The sequence below is a fragment of the Maniola jurtina genome, chromosome 12, assembly GCF_905333055.1.
Source record: "Maniola jurtina chromosome 12, ilManJurt1.1, whole genome shotgun sequence".
Classification (NCBI taxonomy): domain Eukaryota; kingdom Metazoa; phylum Arthropoda; class Insecta; order Lepidoptera; family Nymphalidae; genus Maniola; species Maniola jurtina.
Window position 1 is genome coordinate 11,841,680 of NC_060040.1, and position 23,134 is coordinate 11,864,813.

The 23,134-nt window shown below is 36.5% G+C and overlaps 1 protein-coding gene across 3 annotated transcripts in view; it reads right to left on the minus strand.

Moving 5' to 3' along the window:
• Positions 1-23,134, minus strand: part of LOC123870341 (leucine zipper putative tumor suppressor 2 homolog) — a 119,377-nt gene that overhangs the window by 4,066 nt on the left and 92,177 nt on the right. For 2 of the 3 annotated variants that reach the window (XM_045913597.1, XM_045913598.1), the window contains 2 exons: positions 20,967-21,093; positions 20,506-20,623 (listed from right to left, as the gene is read on the minus strand). In XM_045913597.1, coding sequence (XP_045769553.1) covers positions 20,506-20,623; positions 20,967-21,093 — 245 coding nt within the window. Of the gene's footprint in view, positions 1-11,520; positions 11,740-20,505; positions 20,624-20,966; positions 21,094-23,134 lie in introns of those variants that run through there. The other variant, XM_045913599.1, reaches the window with a different exon arrangement.

Sequence of the window (23,134 nt, forward strand, 5' to 3'; positions counted from 1 at the left end):
AATGACTGGTCTGCCAGTAAAAGAAGCTTCTTCCCTGTAATACTAAAAGCATACGCCTAACTACATAGTTGTGCCTAACATAATTTTTATTCTCTTCTGTGTTCGTCTGTGTAAGCATAATAAGAACAATGTGCCAGTACCTTTATGTCTCTATGAAATAAACGCAACCTTATCTTGCCAGATAAATCTTTACATAATGCTTTTAATATGTTGCAGCAATAACGAGTGCCATTAAGTTAATTGGATTACATTTTTCAACAAAGGCTGCAGCCTTTAAAGCTATTTCCTTATCACTAACAGATTACGTTCTATAAAATTTGAATTATCACTAATCGAAACTGCCATACTAAATGAATTCGATAACGCGATCCGATATCAAACAATTTATTCTAATTGATATTGTAGGCAATTTTGTACTATTAATTAATGAGATAGCTATAGGCTAACGAAGTAAGATAGACCCCAAATGAATCGTCAGAGAATATGAAGCTACACTGGAGAAGCCGAATGTTTGGCAAAGATGCCTATGACCACAGTATTCAATTTCAGTAGTAAAATGAATTATTATTCCTATTCGAAGAAGTGTACAATTTGACGTCACATTTAGCGTAGAGTACACAAGACTGTAGCTGCATTTTAATAAACTGCTTATATAATCACTAATATTATAAAGGAGAAACTTTGTATGTGTGTGTGTGTGTATGTTTGTTACTCCTTCACGCATAAACTACTGGACAGATTGGGCTGAAATTTAGAATGGAGATAGATTATACCCTGGATTAGCACATAGGCTACTTTTTATCCCGGAAAATCAAAAAGTTCCCACGGAAATTTAAAAAAAAAACCTACATCCACGCGAACGAAGTCGCGGGTATCAGCTAGTAATAATAATAATTGCTGACGAGAGCTCTGTCTATCTTATTATTTTAGTCTGTGAAAGTAAGCTACTTCACGCCAATTTAGGGTTCCGTCCCCTAAGGCTGCCAAACGGGCCTTTATTACTAAGCCTACGTCAATCCGTCTCTGTCTGTCAGCGGGCTGTATGGTATAGAACCCTTCGTGTGCAAGTCCGACACGGACTTGACCGGTTTTTTCGTTTTATCACCTGATTTTATCATAACAATAAACCAACTGCGCACAAGTTGAATCGAGTAAAATTAAACTGTAAACGACTTTTGAATATTTTATTATGTTTACCTACTTGCGGTTTTCTTTTGTAAACTGCATTTTTATGTGTGTCGGATCTCGGCAATTACCAAAAATAAGGTGTCTTATATATATTTTAGTGGACATGCATGATTATTTATTAATTTCTGGGTGTGCTTTCGATACTAAATGTTAACTTTATTAATTTAAGATACTTACATAATTTTTTAATGACTTTTTTGCGATAAAATTAATATTTTTGCATAATTTTTATTTTTATTCAGATACAGGTTAGCCCTTGACTGCAATTTCACCTGGTGGTAGGTCATGGTACAGTCTTCCGTATGGAAGCGGGCTAACCTGCTAGCCCGCTTTATGATAGTTTTTTTATATCCTACCCCCTTTGGTTTCTACACGGCATAATACCGGAATGCTTGGCGGTACGGTTTTACCGTAATAAAACAGATTTGCCAATATAATATTGGCAAATATATATTTTGTTATAACCTCTAGGACCTAGAGGTTATGTGTGTATGTGTATATGTTTGTTACTCTTTCACGCAAAAACTACTGAATGAATTTGGCTGAAACTCAGGAATAGAGACAGATTATACTCTGGATCAACACTTAGGTTACTTTTATCCCTACTGTTCCTACTGGATTTTGAATGACCTAAATCCACGCTAACGAAGTCCCGGACGTCAGCTAACTAGTCACATCACACTTCACACTAATATTATAAAGGCGAAAGTTTGTATGTGTGTGTGTGTGTGTGTGTGTGTATGTTTGTTACTCCTTCACGCAAAAACTACTGGACGGATTGGGCTGAAATTAAGAATGGAGATAGATTATATTCTGGATTAGCACATAGGCTATTTTTTATCCCGGAAAATCAAAGAGTTCCCACTGGATTTTTAAATAACTACATCCACGCGAACGAAGTCGCGGGCATCAGCTAGTGATTTATAAATTTCATAAATATATCCTAGGATTTCAGTGGGCTATCGGTTCACAGATTTACTCTATTGTACAGTTAGAACCTTATGAAATTCAACCAAGCTTTTGAAAGGTTCATACTTTAACTCGAAAGAAAACCGTAAGAAAATATCAATTTACATACGCGCAAAAGCCTCCAAGCCATTTTCTTTTCACTTGCCTCTCTAATACCACTTTAGTTGTTGCCGTGCCTATCTCGATTCATTTAATATACGGTACAAGGTAAATAAGGGCGCCTTCTAACGGTGTTTCGTATCTATCGAGGTCTCGGAAAACCTACAAATAGGTGAGAATTTACTTCGACTATACCTATAAAATATCATTGCTTCCACGTACCTATGTACCTATACGCAAATTGAAACGTCCATCTAGATTTCTTCTGCGGTGTTCCTATGAGTAGGTACATTCAATTACTCGAAAACCTGAAACGCATTTTCTTCTTGCAAAATGTCGGTATGGAATTTGTATAGATGCAATATTAATCGCCCTCCTAAAATAAAATAATCCTCAGTAAAATAATCCCCCCTTTTATAATCGGATAAAATCCTGTCAACCAGCAAGCCTTGTTGGGATAGGTATGAAGTTTGGGGTGGGGTACCAGCCAGGTAACCTCCTCGTGTGCCTCCTCTTTTTGGGAAGAGTAGCGCTTGGGCCAGTGTACCCTGGTAACATGGTTAACGATTTCTCTTCATGGGATATTATTGGCCATGGCTAATTGACCTGGCGGGGAGGGGGTGTTGCTGCGTGTCCCTCTGAGTATTCCGAGCAGAGGGTTTGGCTGTGTTGGGTGGTTGGTGATGAGTGTTTTATCACCCATCCAATCACTGGCTGCCCCACCGGTTTCTGACCTGTCCGGTTTGGTGACGGGCGAGGGAGATGTTGAGGAGATAGTCTTGCGATTTGTTTAAAGTTGGTAACAAATCGTCTCGACCAGCAAGCCTTATGTTAAGTTAGGTATGAAGGTATGAACGTCGCGCTCGACAGCCTGTCTTGCTCCAGCGACGGAGCGTGGCAACTCAAGTTAGACCTACTGCCCACAGTTAAACCTTCCAACGCAGCTACCTCAGATTCGATAGTCTTACGTAATGTCTAGGAATCTACCGAAGATTTTGACATAATAATGTTAATACAAATTATTCCCCCAGACGGCGTGTCCGTGTCGGACAAAAGTCCCAAAAAAAAAAATAAAGATTAAGAAAAAAGCCTAATTTGTCATAATTCATAACAAAATTAGCCATTGACTGCGAGATCACCGGTGTGGTAAATGACGATGAAGTCTAAGAATATAAGAAGGAAGCGGGCTAATGGATAGGGTATGACAATCTTAACAGGGCTCTCTCCGTCACTTGTTTCATACAATCGTAGTTCCAATTTCATTTGAATATTAAGCAACCAAAGTCCATGAAATTTTGCAGACATATTCTAGAAACTAATATCTGTGTCTGTGGTGTTTTAGATTTTTCTAAAAATATGTAGTTTTAAAATTACAGGGGCTCAAAGATTTGTATGAAAATTTTTAAGATCGCGTAACTTTGAAACCGAATATTTTAACAGAAATCTGGAAAACCACAGACATAGATATTAGTTTCTAGAATATGCCTGCAAAATTTCATGGACTTTGGTTGCTTAATATTCAAATGAAATTGGAACTACGATTGTATGAAACGAGTGACGGAGAGAGCCCTGTTAAGATTGTCATACCCTATCCATTAGCCCGCTTCCTTCTTATATTCCTTGGATCCTACCTTGTAGCAATCTGGGCTGGGCATATCGGTAGGTAATAATTGGGCTTAATTTCAATTTCATACTAATTATTTTTTGATCCATATTTTCAGTCAAAAGTACGCCTACCTAACCTTTGGTAACCCGTGCTTTTGACATGACTTTTAACACAGAGTAAATATAGCGATCCTTTCTCAGATTGCGCGGGTAATACCTACCTACGTAATTTCAAGGAGAATATGAATGTGGCAAGGAAGGTGGTGTTTGTATGCCCGGATGTTACGCTCTGGAGCATGACTTGAGAGTATGGTTAGATCCGACTTGACTTGACCTTCTGAGTGCCTTATGTGATTCTATTACAAGTACCTACCTATAATTACGAAAATTAACATATAAATAACCTAATAGTTAACTAGTACTTACCTACTTTTTAGCTCTTAGAAGTGATATTGTTACTTTTGTAAATTTTACCTACAAAAATTACCTACCGTCTTAAAAATTCTCCTGAAACAAAATATAATCTACTAGCTGATGCCCGCGACTTTGCCCGCATGGATTTAGGTTTCTCAAAATCCCGTGGGAACTCTTTAATTTACCGGGATAAAAAGTAGCCTATGTGCTAATCCAGGATATTATCTATCTCCATTCCATATTTCAGCCAAACCTGTCCAGTAGTTTTTGTGTGAAGGAGTAACAAACATACACACACACACATACTTTCGCCTTTATAATTTTGGTGTGATTCAATTCTTGCAAATTCTATTAGATTCTTCCTGTGACCTCATTACAGAATTTTAAACAAGTTGATAACGAGATAGGAAGAACAATCGACCTTGTAACACACGTACAGTAGTTTTTGCGTGAAGGAGTAACAAACATACACACACACATACACACACACACACATACACACACATACACACATACTTTCGCCTTTATAATTTTAGTGTGATTCAATATTATTCTTGCAAATTCTATTAGATTCTTCCTCTGACCTCATTACAGAATTTTAAACAAGTTGATCAAACGAGATAGGAGGAACAATCGACCTTGTAACACACGTACAGTAGTTTTTGCGTGAAGGAGTAACAAACATACACACACACATACACACACACACACATACACACACATACACACATACTTTCGCCTTTATAATTTTAGTGTGATTCAATATTATTCTTGCAAATTCTATTAGATTCTTCCTCTGACCTCATTACAGAATTTTAAACAAGTTGATAACGAGATAGGAAGAACAATCGACCTTGTAACACATAAGCAATAATTAGAACGAAACAATTAATAAAAGATAAAATAATTACGGGAAACAATAAGTAAAACTGCTAACAATGTCACGTCCAAATCCTTCCGTAACCAATCGTTTATTGCGTAACGTTGCTATACAAGGTTTTCCAATTAAAATACCAAATAAATAATTTGTTGAAGATTGGCCAAGCTATTGTTAAATATCATTAATGTGTTATCTTAAAATATTATATGCTAAATGATGTCCGCAGCTTCGCCCGCGTGGATTGATCAGATCCGATGCAGCATCAGGATTGAGGAGTTGGAATCTAAATTTTTTTATGGAACAATGTCGAAAGTTCATCTATCGATTAAAAAAAAATTACGCAAATCGGTTCCGAAATATCAGTGCATAAGTAGAAAAACACTCCTTGGTTAATCCTCTACTTGCCTGTGAAAGTCCCGTCAAAATAGGTTTAGCCATTCCGAAGGTTAGTCCATTCAATTTTATTTATTAGTATAGATTGGGGCAAAATGACCTAATGCCGCAGCGGTGCCAGATTAGACGGTGCCCGGTTGTATTGTGAAGCCAAATTTCGTTGCGAATGAAATGAAAAGAATGAAATAGAAATGCTTTATTAGACACCATAAGATAAAATGCAAATATGCAAGATATTAACTTAAAAACCGGCCAAGTGCGAGTCAGTCTCGCGCACCGAGGGTTCCGGAGTCGGGTATTTTTCCGATATTTTGCACGATAAATCAAAAACTATTATGCATAATAATAAATAAAGAACTGTTTTAGAATGTACAGGTAAAACCCTTTCATATGATACCTACCTACTTGGTATAGTTTTCTTACTTTGAAAATTTAAACACTTTTTTTTAAATGATGTGACCAGAAATTTACGGTTTTCGGATTTATTCCTTTACTTATTCGTGCCAGGAATCGAACCAGAGACCTCTAATTATAAGACCACAGTGCTCACCACCTGGCGCAGTGATTACGAAATGTACCTATTAAAACTTATAACTTTACATTTAATTATAGCCAGTGTAGAAACTCGAATGTAAATCAGATGAGCGCGGAGCGTGGTTCCTGACCATCTGACCAACATCTATTGTTATGCAGACACCACTCGGATACATCGCCAAAATTACTTCCTAAATAATTTATAACGCAATTTGGGTTATGAATTTGCTAGGTAACTATAGCGATTCTACAAAAATATGTATTTAAATTTTAAAACTAAGTTTTTCGTTTGAAAAAGATTATCCTAATAACAAGGAGATGGATCGCACTAAGCTTTTTAGTTTAGTATCTGTAGTACGCGACAGGCCGAGGTGGCAATCGGGGTGGGGACGCCCCGCATACCCGCACAACCCCACGCTAACCCTCCCCCGTCTTCCCCGCCTCATATCCCGATTGCCTCTCGACCTAACGCGTATTGCACTTAGGAACAACATTGCTCTAATTTAGCTCTGACACTTTAATTAGATTAAGTCATCACTTTACACGAAACTGCAATTTGCATAATATCGGGACTCGGGAGAGCATAAAAATAAACATCTGCTAGAGAGCTCTGACCCATGTGTTATGCACGTGCCGACCTAATAGGCATTTCCTAATTTAACTCATGGTGAACTGATGAATTTCACCCAAAAATAGATTGACAGATGTTTCTTCCATATTGGTAGCTTCAACGAATAGAAACTTTCCATTTCAATCAGGCAAAACAGAAAAAATATTTGTAAAAATCTTTGATGAAAAAGGAATAAGTACGGACTTCAAAAAACTTCCGCGAAATATCCGCTCAACTATAATAGGGCGTCATACTCATGTGCATTTAGATTTTTAAAATATTTTCTTTAAAATCTAAAGGCTCACGGTTGAACTGTACGTTGAATTTATGTCGATCAGTCAGTTTCTCTATTCCCTTTTATATTTATTTAGAATCTAAATTTTAGATCATAAAAAAGCTTCAAGAAAAACAAGGAGTGGCCTCAGGGACGATAATATAGGGCATAATACCTGTGATAATACTGGCTAGGTCAGCCAGTTCAGTATCAATATGATATCAAGGGTCTTGACATAGACGGAAGGAAAGACAGATAAACCTTTGTCGTGATGGGGGAAACATAAGGAGTGGCCTCAGGGACGATATGGTTATAGCCTATAAGGCATAATAGTGGCTAGATAAGATAACCAAAGTACGTAAGAACTAAGGGAGGTACTTAGTACTTACATAATATTGAAGCCTCGATAGCTCAACGGTTGAGGAGCTGACTGAATTCCGAAAGGTTCAAACCCCACCCGTTGCACTATTGTCGTACCCACTCCTGGCACAAGCTTTACGCTTAATTGAAGGGGAAAGGGGAGTATTAGTCATGAGTAGCATGGCTAATATTCTTAAACAAAAAAACTAAGGCCATTGTGCTGCCATTCGTGTATTCACTAAGTCAGTATGTAAAACAAAAGTCTAGGGCACTATCAGGAAATAAATCATACAAAAATTAGCATACCAACAACATGCAATCATATCGTATTTCAGGAAACTATATTGCATAACGGCGGAGGAAACGTTATTGTTTTGTTGATAATTAAATCAAAGGAAATAGCTTGGTGATGACTCCCACTAGCTTTACATGTTACCATCGAGTAAGACTATAGAGCAGCAAATCTCATAGATCAAGCGTCAAAAGCGTCCTACAAAAATGTAAGCTTGTAACTAATAAACATTATCGCATAGTAACTGGCTGACATATTATCAACATAGGGCTGAAACAATTCCGTTTAGAAACTTGAGATTTTGAGTAAAACAAAAATCAGGAAACAAATTATACAAAAAATAGCATATCAACAACATGCAACCTATATATTGTTGTCCGTAGATGCAACCATATCATATTTCAGGAAACTATAATTGCACAACGGCGCACAACACATTATGTTTTGTTGATAATTAAATCAAAGGAAATAGCTCGGTGATGACTCCCACTAACTTTACATGTTAAGAGGGCTCTCTCCGTCACTCGTTTCCACTCGTTTCATACAATCGTAGTTCCAATTTCATTTGAATATTAAGCAACCTAAGTCCATGAAATTTTGCAGACATATTCTAGAAACTAATATCTATGTCTGTGGTTTTCCAGATTTCTGTTAAAATATTCGGTTTCAAAATTACGCGGTCTTAAAATTTTCATACAAATCTTGGAGCCCCTGTAATTTTAAAACTACATATTTTTAGAAAAATCTAGAACACCACAGACACAGATATTAGTTTCTAGAATATGTCTGCAAAATTTCATGGACTTTGGTTGCTTAAAATTCAAATGAAATTGGAACTACGATTGTATTAAACGAGTGGAAACGAGTGACGGAGAGAGCCCTGTTAACATCGAGTTAGACTTATAGAGCAGTAAATCTCTTCCATCAGGTGCGCTCGCGCCACCACATGAGCATGATTACAAAGGTGTAAGCCTATCATGTACTACCTAATAAGATTGTTTTATGGTGAGATAGGCTTACGCTTGACGATAATCATGCCTGAGAAACAGAGAAGTTATGAGGTCTTAGTTGGAATGCGCTTGCCTAGAAAAATGCCTATTCATTCTTACCTCTACCTTTATATTTGTTGTTATAGCGGCAATAGAAATACACACTCTGTGAAAATTTCAACTCTCTACCTATGACGGTTCAAGAGATACATCCCGTTAACAGAGAGACAAACAGCGGAGGATTAAGAATAGGCTCCCGTTGGCACTTTTAGATTACGGAACCTAAAAATTTTAGGTCAAGTGAAGTGGGCACGAAAAGCATCAGACATGTTTTTTAAACCCCAACCCAAAAAGAGGGGTGTTATAAGTTTGACGTGTGTATCTGTGTATATGTCTATGGCATCGTAGCTCATAAAGTAATGAACCGATTTTAATTTAGTTTTTTTTTTGTTTGAAAGGTGGCTTGATCGAGAGTGTTCTTAGCTATAATCCAAGAAAATCGGTTCAGCCGTTTGAAAGTTATCAGCTCTTTTCTAGTTACTGTAACCTTCATTTGTCGGGGGTGTTATAAATTTTTAATTTACACTTGTGTACACATAGAACTTGTAATAGTTGACACAATCCATTTTGCGGTACATGGCTGCTCTAGACGAAGACAACTCTCTGAGCTGGTGGACAACAAGTATTCTCAGGTATTACAATTCAATACGCAATATGTATGTAAATGGACGGAGACGAATGTTTTATTCCTTGGAATGGTTTAACTTTAAAAGTAGGGGTCAAGAATGTTTCACGTCGATAAAAAAACTGCTCAAGTGCGAGTCATACTTGCGCACTGAGGGTTCCGTGAAATTAAACGCAAATATTTATTTTGTGTCGTAACTTTCAGATTTTTCCCTTCGCTTCGAAAAGGCTTACCCTTGTGTGAGATTTTAAGAGTGTACCTACACCGGAAATTACCTTAAAAGTTAGGTTTTGAGGAGTATCATGTGAAGTGGGTCTTCTATACTGTGAAAATACGTTTTGAAAGGCTGTATTTTTAGCAACTTGATTTTTTATATATAGTTTACTTAGAGAATAAGAAGTAAAAATAACTTGAGTATTTTATAAAAGGTGAAAGTTACTGACTGACATAGTAACGTAAAGCTGAAAAACCACAGGGTTTAGAAACGCTTAAGACTTTATATGTAGGTAATTAGGACCCCTATTAAAAATAATAATAATAATTATAATTTATTTATTAACCGGACAACAAAAATCCATATAGTGTTAGTAACAATACAAACTTAAAAACTATGTTAGTACTTAATTACTAAAAGGGATTTAGTTCTCTGCATTAGTTTCCCCAGCAGAGGACCATCCAACTTATTACTAATTAATAAAGGGTTTTCAGAAATTCTACCCGAAATTCATATCTACAAGAATTCAACTTGTTACCTCAAGACATTTCTGAGAAAAATACACACCAGACGGACTTACAGATGGACAACAAAGTAACAACAAAGGGGTTCCGTTTTTCTATTATGAGGTACGGAATCCTAAAAACGGATTCCAAATGCTTATTTAGTAGCTACCAAGTGTACTAATACATGAATAATGTGCGAATAATAGAAAGAGGTTTTTAAATGTATTTTTTATTCCGTGAAGTACTAGTTCTTGCTTACAACTTCGACCGCGTAAGGTTATTCAAAGATCCCGTAGGAAACTTTTGTTGCCCTAATATTCATTTAGGAGAAATTTAGTGTCGCTTTATACTACGTCTGTGACTACCACCGGTTCGGAAAGCAAATTCTACTGAAAAGAGCCGGCCAAAAAACTCAGCAGTTTTCAAATAGAAAGAGGTCACAACTCACAGCAATTAGGAAAAACAGTGCAGAGAGAGGAAAGTTCTGTGAAATCAGTCATCAGCTAATATATAACTATTTCACTGTTTTTGCCTTCTACACTGCCTATCGAGTGTCCACCACATTTCCCGGGGTTTATGTGTATATATAGATGTCTTATTACATAGGTGATAAGGGTGTTATTGCAATAGCTGAGTGTTCATAGTGACAGTCACGTGAAAGTCATTATAATTATTTTTTCGTGCCGCCTTGTAGCGCATAGCTATGTACAAAGAGTACGCTTAAAGGTATATATCTACTCTACTACTTCATTTTATACCTATATTATGAGCCTTCAAAAATCGAATATAAAATAATATGTCAAAGTTCGTCAAAAGTAAAAAAAAAGATTCCGAAGAATTGAGAACGTCCACCTTTTTTTGAAGTCGGTTAAGAAGACGTAAAACTCAGACAGGTTGCAGATTCTAATTAAAACTTTCCTTAGCTGAATTTTTAAATTGTTGTCGTAGGTACCTACCTACATACCTAAAAATAACTATGGTACACTTTATAAGTATTAAGTAAGCACCTACCTACTTAGTACTTACCCATAAGAATTTTATATAAGTAAAATCATAAATTCACTTATGTATGTCATTAATACACTTTTGTACGTATAGTTATACCTCCTTAGTACTTACCTATTTTGTACTGAAATCTCACTGTATAGAAAAAGAAATAAAAGCTAAAGTTTTTAGGTAAATTTTAAGTACCTACGTACCTATATTTGCTATTGTGCGAATAACGTAGATAGGAATGTATAATTTCAAAATGACTAAATGAGTAATTATAATTAAGTAAGTTAGACGTTTCTATCATTCCCGACTGAAATATGTAACGCCTAAAAGTATCTGTATTTATTTTTAAATACTATTCTATCCTAATCCCTACGTCTATAAATTAATATAAAACTAAAAACTGTATGTAGGCTAGGCACGTATTTACCTAGCAATAATTTGCAACCTTTTAAATCCTTGCAACCCTCTGTTATTTAAGTATAAACATAAAAATTATTAATTTAAAATCTTACCTAAACATTTTCCTATAAAACAAATCCACAATTCACAGAACCATAATGTCACAGATTAAAAAAAAAAAATATTTTCCCACTCATTTTCGATTTCGTTCACTTCACTTTCAATTCAAAATTGGAACTAGAATGAAAATCTCGCAGATTATAAAATCCAGAGACAACATAAACGATAGACACACGCGGCGTTGCGTCTCAGTACACTATGTGTGAATGCGACTATACTAGCGCGTGCCGTATCGGAGCGCTAAAATGCCGCTTACAGTATCTTTTGAAATTGTAATAAACTGACATACTGTACTGGTATTTGTTTTTATTGAGACTCGAGTTAGCATTTTTCGAAAACCATTCTTTTTCATAGCGGTAATAGCCTAGTGGTTAAGCATCGGCCTCCTATTCGGAAGGTCAGGGATTCGATCCCGGGCAACATCTCTAACTGTTGGGAGCTATGTGCGTTTTAAGCAATTACATAATACTAGCTAATGCCCGCAGCTTCGCCCGCGTGGATTGGTCAGATCCCCTGCAGCATCAGGATTGAGGAGTTGGACTCCAAATTTTTTATGAAACAATGTCGCAAAGTTCCTCTATCAATTAAAAAAGAAATGACGCAAATCGGTTCAGAAATCTCGGAGATTTCGGTGTACATAGGTAGAAAAACACAACTCCCTTTTTGAAAGTCGGTTAAAAAAGTAGCCTATTTTACGCCCTGGTCAATCTTCTACTTGCCTGTGAAAGTCCCGTCAAAATCGGTTCAGCCGTTCCAAAGATTAGCCTTTTCAAACAGACAGACAGACAGACAGACAGACAGACAGACAGACAGACAAAAATTTTAAAAACGTGTGATTCAGTTATGGTATCGTTCAAATAACCATATGAGCTTAATATGAGGTAGTTATTTCGAAATTACAGACAGACACTCCAATTTTATTTATTAGTATAGATAATAATAAAATAATAATATAAAAGTACGTATGTCACTCTACAGATTTTTATCTATAACCATGCAAAAAATTACGTCGATCCGTTGCTCATTTGCGATGTGATTGATGGACAAATAAACAAACCAATAAACGAACAAACAAACACACTTTCACTTTAATAAGGGTGGTAATTTAAAAAAATATATACTCATTAAGGAAAGTAATTGCAATGAAATAGAACGTCATTTTAGCGCTGCAAAAGACTGGAGTTCATTCACTAAATAGTTAAGGCGAGTGCACATCACGCGAGTTGTTAATAACTTTTAATTGTACTGCTAATGGACGGGAACTGTGAGTCATTGGCTTTTGCAGCTCGAATTATCTGTCAATGCTCTATGGACAATGCACCGACTGATCAATTATATTAATTAATTAATACTAGCGCCGTCTGCGTCGATTTAGGTTTTTAGAGTTCCATTTCTAAAGATCATTCATCATCGAAGTAGTAACGTCTACCACGCTACGCTAAACTAAACCCATTGATTTGAGCTGTAAGTTAGGTATATCAGTTAGTCAGCTTCTTATTTAGTATGTACTACCTAGTAGGTACTACCTACTAATCAGGAAAACGTAGAGTAGTAGTAGGAAAGCGAGTATTTTTACACAATGCGCCAACAATTTTTGGTAAAGTAGGCCCTGGCAAGTACCTACAAAAAAATTGCAAAATGTGTTCGAAAGAAGGGGGAAAATGCGTTTATTTCCCGATTTTTCTAATTACTCGCGTTAATTTTATAATTATCAATCGGACTCAAAAAAGCGCTCTTCTAAAAAAACATTTTGATAAAATAAATAAATTGCAATCGCTATGTGCCTCCATGGATAGTAAATACCATCGATGTATATGGATAGGCCCTTCGAAGATAAAAAACGCGCTCAAAAAGTCAATAGAATTTGCAAAAGTCTCTTGACTTTGTCAATGACGATGACGTAAGATTCAAGCGTATTTTTGTGGACGGAATCGTATGGGAAAGGCTAATCCCTTACCTATTGCAATACGTACTTAATTTTTTTCTTCGCAAGTTAAAAATATTTAGCTCTAAAGTCGTTATATAAAAACATTATTATTGCCTTACACAAGTCAATTTTATGAGGCGTTACGCATTGTTATGATACATTTATTATAGCAGTATAAATAAACTTAAGTTATGAAAGCAGAGCATTATAAATTGCATGAACGATGAAACTTTAATAAAATCCTTGTTTTTTAGCTCAAAACCATCGCAATCTTCAATTTATGCAGATCTTCAGAGTCTTGCGGAATATTTTTATTTTGGTGGTCAATAATCTAACTATAGCTGTAACCTACCTTATTAACGTCGACATCTATCAAATATAAATATTTTAAAGTTGTGATAAAATTGCATGGAAAATTATCTAGGCATGCGCTCGCTTTATTAGTCTCCCACAAAGAAAAAGCCATAATTTTATTTATATTTAATACTAGACAGAGGCTAGTATCTATTTGATAGCCTTGTGGACAATTCAGGCATTGTTTATTTGATACATAGACAGCTTGCATCCTTTAGACGGCTACTTTTTATCCCGTAAAATCAAAGAGATCCCAAAGGTTTTTACTTAGAACCTAAATCCACGCTAACGTAATCGCGGGCATCATGAGTAGGTAGGTACGGTCGGCCTCAGAATTCGAGTAGCAATTCCGCGAAAGTATTGCATCAAAAACCTGTCGCACTTATGACCTTTTTCTATAAACACCCCACAAACACCTAATGCATGTGCATAACCGTGCCACGCAAATATGATCATTAAGGTGCTACACTACTTACGGCCTTTGACCGTACATCATATTTCAGTATCCCGTTATACCTCAGACACCTCAGTGTACTAACACTCTCGAGTAATATTTTTGCTTCTCGCTTCACCTTTTATAGTGATAATAATTTAAAATGGCGTAGTTTTTCACCATAGTGCTTACAATCATAAACTCTAAGCCTGTCACGGTTCGCCCGACATAATCACGTAATCACTCGTCTTGCCTCTTATGTGGGGTGACCATGTTATCAAGGACCTAAAAAGGGATCTTTACCAGAGTTCACGACAGTTAGAAAACTTCTAACAAAACGTAGGCGGCAAAGTTACCTATATTTAAAGTCAGGTAGGCGATGAAACGACTAGACATCTTTGATTTCACGTTACCCCTAGCCTAATATTTGACAGATGTCGATTTCAGGATCAAACCAAAAGTTTTCTCACTCTAGTTTGCTGTCTTTCTCATGTGCAAGAACTGCATTTACTTAGATGGTTACTAATAAATCAATATTTACAATTATTGCCATACTGTTAATATTATAGACACAGCTGATATAATTATATAATATTATAAGAGTGTTGTTTCACTGAAGATTTTTGAGTAGAATAATTGTATTTAGCACTAAGCTCATACGGCTCCATTCCGCTCAGCTTTTAGTTGAAAACGTGCGATTCTCCATTTAAATAATAAAGGGTCTAGCATAGCTACTTCGCGATGTTGATTAAACACCATGTCAATAATTTTATCGACTTAATTAAGAACAACGGTTTTACGCGTGAAATATTTCTTGACTTACATAGGTACAGTGGAAAATGTAAAAGTAAAATTATGGAGAAAGTTTAATTCCAATTTAAATTGCTTATTTACTTTCTGCAAGATCACAGGTGTTTTACAGCTGATAATATCAAGCAAATTAAGCATACTAAGTTTTTACCTTTATTATTATTACTTATGACTATATACCTTTATCTCTTTATTATTATTATTATTTGTTTTCAACTAGATAGTGCCCGCGATATCGATCGCTTGGATTTAGGATTTTAAAAATTCCGTGGGAATTCTTTGATTTCGTACGATAAAAAGTAGCCTATATTCATGGTCATTTCCGCCCCACAACTGAGTACGGGTCTCCTCTCAGAATGAGAAGGGCCATTGTCTGCCACGCTGGCCTAATACGGATTGGCAGACTTCACACACCTTTGAGAAAATGGAGAACTCTCAGGCATGCAGGTTTCCTCACGATGTTTTCCTTCTCCGTTAAAGCAAGTGATATTTAATTGAAAGACAAACAAACACACTTTTGCATTTATAAAATTAATAGTGACAGCGATGAGAAGTGACGGGAAATTCCGTCAAACACAAGAAAAATGGTGAACCTATTTCCCTTTTCTAGCGTTTTCAGTCAAATTGGATAAGTATAATGCGCTTCTTGAGATCTGTAGTTGAACGATGATTAATGCAAGCGGCTTACTTCGAGGCAATTATGGAAATTGAACGGCCGTCCTAGCTCTAGGTATAATGTAGTTGGTAGCTGCTGTTTTTTGCTTACTTTTTATTTACCTACTACAAAAGTAGTAATGGTCGACTAATTTGTGAGTAACAGTCGATACTAGAGCTAATTTCTTAAACTGGACCCTTTCAAGTAAAGATTTTTATATAAATAGGTGGGGATGATACTGTTATTGTCGCAAATAGAATGCCATAAGCCTACTTTGTCGTATTAGTTTACAAATTGCGAAAAACCAAATAAAATTTGAATTTCGCGGGCAGGCCCGTCACTTGCCCCTTAAAGGCTAGTACAATCTATACATATAATAAAATTGTAGAAAAGTGGTGTCTGTACAATGGAAATATATAAAAAAAGTAGCAGGGGTTGTTATTATATCGATGCCGAACCCGAAATTGTAATTAATTTTTTTTTGTCTGTTTGTCTGTTTGTCTGTGTGTTTGTGCACGCTAATGTCAGAAACAGCTCATTCGATTTAGATACGGTTTTCACTAATATATTGTAGTAAGCTTCACTTAACATTTAGTGTTTATTTCATGTCAATCGGTTCATAAATAAAAAAGTTATGTCAATTTAAAGAATCACGGAAATATGCTGCCCGAAAAGTCACTATTCCAGGCGAACGAAGTCGCGGGCACAGCTAGTCTTACATAAATTATATGTAAATCTACCGTGATACGTGATTACCCATTTTAGCACCTAATAGCAGCCTTAGCTTCTTTTCTTGTCATATTTTCTGTCCAGGGGTATTAATCAAGCCTAATAATTTTAAAATTATAATGAAATATGAAACATGGTACAGATTCTGATAGCAACTTAATTTTAGAGTGGTCGCATCTTTCTTCTAAGAAAAGGACAGACAAACTTCATTAAATTTAAAACTGGTCTTGGGCATACCTAATAGGTATTGTAGTACTATTTAGTCTTTAATTTATTTAAAATTCATTTTCCGTCCTTTTCTAGCAATATTAAAAAGAAAAAGATCATACTTTAAATTTAGTTAAGAGAAAGACATCAGAATCGACACCATTGCCTCTACAATATCACAATAAAAGTTTTCTTCAATTCTGCAAGTCACATGCAATTATAAACCCTCACAGCAAGTAAATAGAGTTCAACATTGATTGAATTTTGTGTTTGAACAAGTCTCTATTAATTTTCTATAATATAGGAAATAAAATAAGATTAATTTAATATAGAAAATAAAAACATTCTATAATATAAGAAAAATATAAAATAATAAAATAAAATAATATAGGAAATAAAATAAAATTAAAATCCTAATTTGTAGACACCAGCAATATATTGATGTGATAAAAAAAGTCGTAAAATATGCGTAAAATGGATATAGACATTCGAAAGTTATGTCGATAGATAAAAGATAATAATATAAATCACTGTTTAAAGGCGACATAATCATTTAAAATAGACCATTACAAACACTCCTGGAATTCAATGATGTCACCTACATGACAATGAAATCAATGTACCGGATATACCTACCTACCTATCGTATCGCCATATCCTTAAGAGGGGTCTCTCCGTCACTCGCTTCATACAAACGTAGTTCCAATTTCATTTTAATATTAAGCAACCAAAGTCCATGAAATTTTGCAGACACATTCTAGAAACTAATATGTATGTCTGTGGTTTTCCAGATTTCTGTTAAAATATTCGGTTTCAAAGTTACGCGGTCTTAAAAATTTACATACAAATCTTTGAGCCCCTGTAATTTTAAACCTACATATTTTTAGAAAAATCTAAAACACCACAGACACAGATATTAGTTTCTAGAATATGTCTGCAAAATTTCATGGACTTTGGTTGCTTAATATTCAAATGAAATTGGAACTACGATTGTATGAAGCGAGTGGCGGAGAGAGCCCTGTTGAAGATTTAGTTTAGACTAATTTTGTTATAAAATATAGACTTGTTATGATAGCCTACGATGAAGCTATTTTATTAGTTCACAATAGGTTCATAAATTGGGCAAATATATTATAAAGAAATTGTCAAGTTCGAGTTGGACTCACAGACGAAGGGTTCCGTTTGTTTGCCCGTGTGTGTTTTTGGTTTATTGGTTTGTCCTTCAATCACGTCGTAACTGATCAACAGATCGACGTAATTTTTTTGCATGGATAATAGTTAAAAACCAGAAGGGGACATTAACTACTTTTTATCCCGGAAAATCAAGTAGTTCCCACGAGATTTTAAGATTCTATCTAGGGATTTTAAAATAGTAGGAGGATAAAATATAAAATGCAATTCTAAGCAAATTTACCCATGCTAATCATGACTAATATACCCCTTTCCCCTCCAACTAAGCGTAAAGCTTGTACTAGGAGTAGCTACGACAATAGTAGAACGGGTGGGGTTTGAACCGCCGATCTTTCGGAATTCAGTCCGCTCCTCGCTTCTCAACCGTTGCGAATTTCTATGGAGCTGTGAAAAACAAATAAACATTTGATCAAAACATGATGTTTTAATCAATGGAACAGCGCTACAACAAACGGATTAGTTACAAGCGTTGAATAATAACACTTTTATTGGGAATGCCGGCCCAGACGGTGGAAATAAATTCCCGACACACATAGCCTACTGAGAACGCCGTGTGTGCTGGAATGCCTGTCGTACAGGCATCAGATAGTGGGTTTATTGGTATGATTGATTTAATATTACCCACTTATCTGACACTAGCTTTCGCTTAACAAAACTAACACGGCTCTAAACTGTCGTGACCGAATATTCATCCATCCATTCCATACTATCCATACTAATAATTAAAATGCGAAAGTGTGTCCGTCTGTCTGCTAGCTTTTCACGGTCTAACTGTTAAATCGGAATGAAATTTGGTAAGTACAAAGTTAGCTTACATCCCGGGGACGGACATAAGTGAGATTTTATCCCGGAAAATCAAAAAGTTCCCAAGGAATTCTTAAAGGTCCATCCGGCATCCGTTTCACCGATTTATATGTTTGGTTCAGAGGTAGCTTGTGTCACGGAAATTGACAAGCAACTTTTTATACTGGAAAATCAAAGAGTTCCCACGGGATTTATAAAAACCTATATCCCCGCAGATGAAGTCGCGGGTATCAGCCAGTTATAAATAAATGCATGACGGCTAACTCACGTGTTATTTCTAATAGGCTTCTACATTATGTTACAAGGATAATGATGAATTCTCGTTGTCAGCCTGTAATGATGAAGTACCTATTAATTGGTTATTTCACAGTTGATACGAGCTGTGAACAAGATTCATTATGTTTCAAGTTGGTGAGACAGCTAGCGGTGTGTAACAGGCTATAAACATAGAGAATAGAGATAGGTACAATGAAATCTTGGGTCACAAACCTTCTATGCTTGGACTTATGAATATGCTTAGGTGATGTGATTTTTCTTCTCTTCCTTCTTCTACCTATTAACTACGCTTTACCACATCACTATAATATTATAAAGCGAAAGTGTGTGTATGTGTGTTACAATTTTAAAATGTAAAAAGTTTTTTTTTTCAATTGAAATAGGTTTTATGACTAATATATATTTTCAATACCTAATGAAAAAATAACAATATGAACTTGGGCAGTTTAAAGTAGATAGGTGGCAACGTTTTGTGGCTCTCGGACTCTCGAGGTTAGGTTGCGCCTCGTACGATTTCCCCACGAAAAAACCGGCCAAGTGCGAGTCAGACTCGCGCACCGAGGGTTCCGTACTCGGGTATTTTTTTCGATACTTTGCACGATAAATCCAAAACTATTATGCATAAAAAATCTGTTTTAGAATGTACAGGTCCCTTTCATACGATACTCCACTTGGTATAGTCATCTTACTTTGAAAATTGAAACACATTTTAATTTTTTTTAAATGATGTAACCACAATTTCGCATTTTACAGATTTATTCCTTTACTTGTGCTATAAGACCTACCTACCTGCCAAACATGATTTTTAGGTCAACGGGAAGTACCCTATAGATTTTCTTGACAGACACGACGGACGGACAGACAGACAGACATCAAAATGATTCTATAAGGGTTCCGTTTTTTCTTTTGAGGCACGGAAACCTAAAAAAGGTACTTATTATAGTTAGATATTGTCAATTTTTGCGTTCATTATGGTTGTTTTAATTGGCCTACACTGTACAAGCCTAATCGAGATGTAGAGCTCTATTATTGATGAGTTTATCAAGATAACGACCTGCATCCCACGGGGGAGCAAAATTGATGAATGCGGGTAACAAACTACAATTAACTGGATACAAGCGGTGATAGCTTCGTGGTTAAGTAAGTTAAGGGTCCTGGGTTCGACCTGGGTACCTCTGACTCTCAGGAATTATGTGCATTTTAATAAGCAATTAAATGTTTAACGGATATAACGGAAACTTGCATGTATGAGCTGTGCCCATTTGGACTCTGGAGTTTAATAATATCTTTGTAAAAAACTAGCAGCGAGCTAGATATTCATAAGCCTGCGACTTCGTCCGCGTGAACTACATAAATTTCAAACCCCTATTTTACACACTTAAGGGTTGAATTTTGAAAATTCTTTCTTAGCGGATGGCTGCGTCACAAATCACAATTGCTGCATACCAAACAGCCCGGATCCATCCAGCTCTTTGAGCTGTGGGTATCTATCAGTCAGTCAGTCAGGTTTTCCTTTTTTCATATTTCGATACCCAGTTGATTTTATATTTATTGAAGACGAATTAAAAAAAATGATTCACATTGATACTCACACGATCGCAGAGTGATGCCGTTGGTGAAGCGGGGCGGAGAGCGTGGAGGGCGGCAGCGCGGAGAGCGACGCGGGTTGCGGGGAGCCGCACCAACGAGATTCGCGGACATCGGATGAACCTGTAAATATGTGTTAGTTATGTGTTATTAATACTTGTTATATTACATTGTGTGTTTTATTTTTCCTGTGAAACCAGCCCAGAGAGAAGAAGTCAATGTAAGCCCGATTAGTTTCAAACCCATCCGGGGTCCTTTTTCACAGGGACTCAGCTCGCAAACGGGAGATAAGGAACTAGAGAGGCATCCGTCTCGTCACACTTCTAAAATATAACCAACGCATTGAGTAAAATGCAGATTTGCGGCTCACCGCATTGTAACATAAAAATCTGCCTGCTGGGTTCCGCCCTGTCTAGTGGTCAGTGGCTTGAAGCCTATTGGCCTTATAACCGATTTGAAAACTTACTTCCATATAACGTCATAAGCGACGGCGGTCGACTGGCCAGCACCGGCGTGGAGCCGTACCGCTCGCCGCCCGCAGACAGCCGCCCGCCCAGCGGCTTGAACGCTATCGGCCTTATCACCGATTTGCCCTGAAACAAAAAGATTTTTATTAAGTACTTTATTTAGTACATCAAGAGATGAAAGCCTAGTCTAGATGGACGTTTGTGGGTCGGAGGTGTGATCCAAGGTACGCACCTCTAATTCTTCGGAGTTAATTATGTGCGCTTAAGCAATAAAATACCTATCACTTGCTTTAACGGTGAAGGAAAACATCGTGAAGAAACCTTAATACCTGAGAGTTCTCCATAATGTAATTTAAGGATGTGAAATCCACCCTTGGCCAGCATGGTGAACCCCAAGGCCAAACTAGGCATACTGTATTGGGCTGGCGTGTTGAGATGATGATTATTATTAGGTAGGTAGTAAATAATTTTTATAATTGCATTTTTATAGAACTGAACTGATGTGCCTAACCTTGCAATATTAGCGACGCCGCACGAATTCGGCATTTCGTAGGTAGGTATAGACACGCAGTAAATGTCACTATACAAAGAAGTGCAAAGGTCGTACGTACATGTTTACAACATAGGGCATAGTGCGTAAATTTTCGTCCTTCGAGGCATACCTACCTATATTCCCCTTAAAAGTATAAGACACTTCGTAACTGATTCCCGATTAAGACAATTCAATTTTTTTTTACCCCAGCTATTGTACCTATCTGGTGAAAAGCTTCGAATAGCAAGCAATAAAAATTGAGCTTTTAATCCAACTTGGAGCTCACACACAATATAAAAGATGGCGGCCTCAAAACAGCTATTCTGTTTGGCTTGGCAGCCACTTTATATTTTGACGATCCCGGTCCGTCTGTAAAAAGATCACTGATCGTCTGAAGGAGTCTCTGTGACTTCTAAAGAACACAAAACAGAGAAGTTTTACCTACTTCAAACATATTTCTCTCCGGAATCGAACCCGAGACCAATCGAATAAGGCAAGCGATCACACCGCTCGCGCTGGTCAGGTGGTCGTCTTATACAAACATTTAAATTGCGGTTATGTTCATTTTATCATTTTTCATTATTAGATAAACATCCATACATGTCGCCAAGGCTACAGCATATAGATTATGATAAACAGCAATCAAGATAAGGCATCACTTATAAAACCACAATTTAACTAACCAGGCGTAAACGTAACCGCGCTTACGCAAATAGCGGTTAATTACGCACCGCAATTATAATCACAATCGTCTTTTCCCTAGTGCCCTCATCTAGTGTTCTTTGCATTTCGGTGCTAGGATCTGGAAATCCTGGCAGTGAAATGCACAGAACGCTATCTAGATAATGTCCACGACTTCACCCGCGTAGATTTAGTTTTTTTTAAATCCCATGGGAACTATATAATTCTTCGGGATAAAAGTAACCTATGTCAAGAACATGGGATGCCAAGCTATCTCTGTACCAAATAGATGATACCCGCGACTTCATCCAGGTGGATTTAGGTTTTAAAAATCACGAGGGAACTCCTTGATAATATTCTGAGATATAAAGTAGCCTGGGAGGCAAGCTCGTAGGCTAGGAAAAAAGATGGGCCATGAAATCTAGCAGACAGACAAACGCACTTTCGCATTTATAAGTATATCTAGAGTCACCAACCAATCACAAACATTTTTTCAAAAAACATTCGAAATTCAATTCAAAGATGTTTTCCAAAAAATTACGAAATTCAATTAAAAAATGTTTTTTGTTCATTTGTTCATCATGTCATTTATTTCACGAAATTTCATTTCGTGAAATAAATGACATAAATGACGTGGTTGTGGTGACTCGAAATGGTTAAATGCCCAGTACGATTTTTGCCATTTTCATTTGTTTGGGATTATGTAGCGCTATACTGTTGTTACAACTGTACATATCTATGGCTATACTAAATTCCTAATATTGAAACCACAGAACAAAGCTCCTACATCAGTGATGATAACTGAATGCGTTGCGTAATAACCCACCGGATCTTCGCAACTACGTCAGTAGCTATGTCCAATCAATCAAATTGCATAATATGATCTGTTCCGGTACTCAACTATTTAATAGTGACATGTTTGTAAAAGGTGATTTGTTCGTTTAATACCCAGTT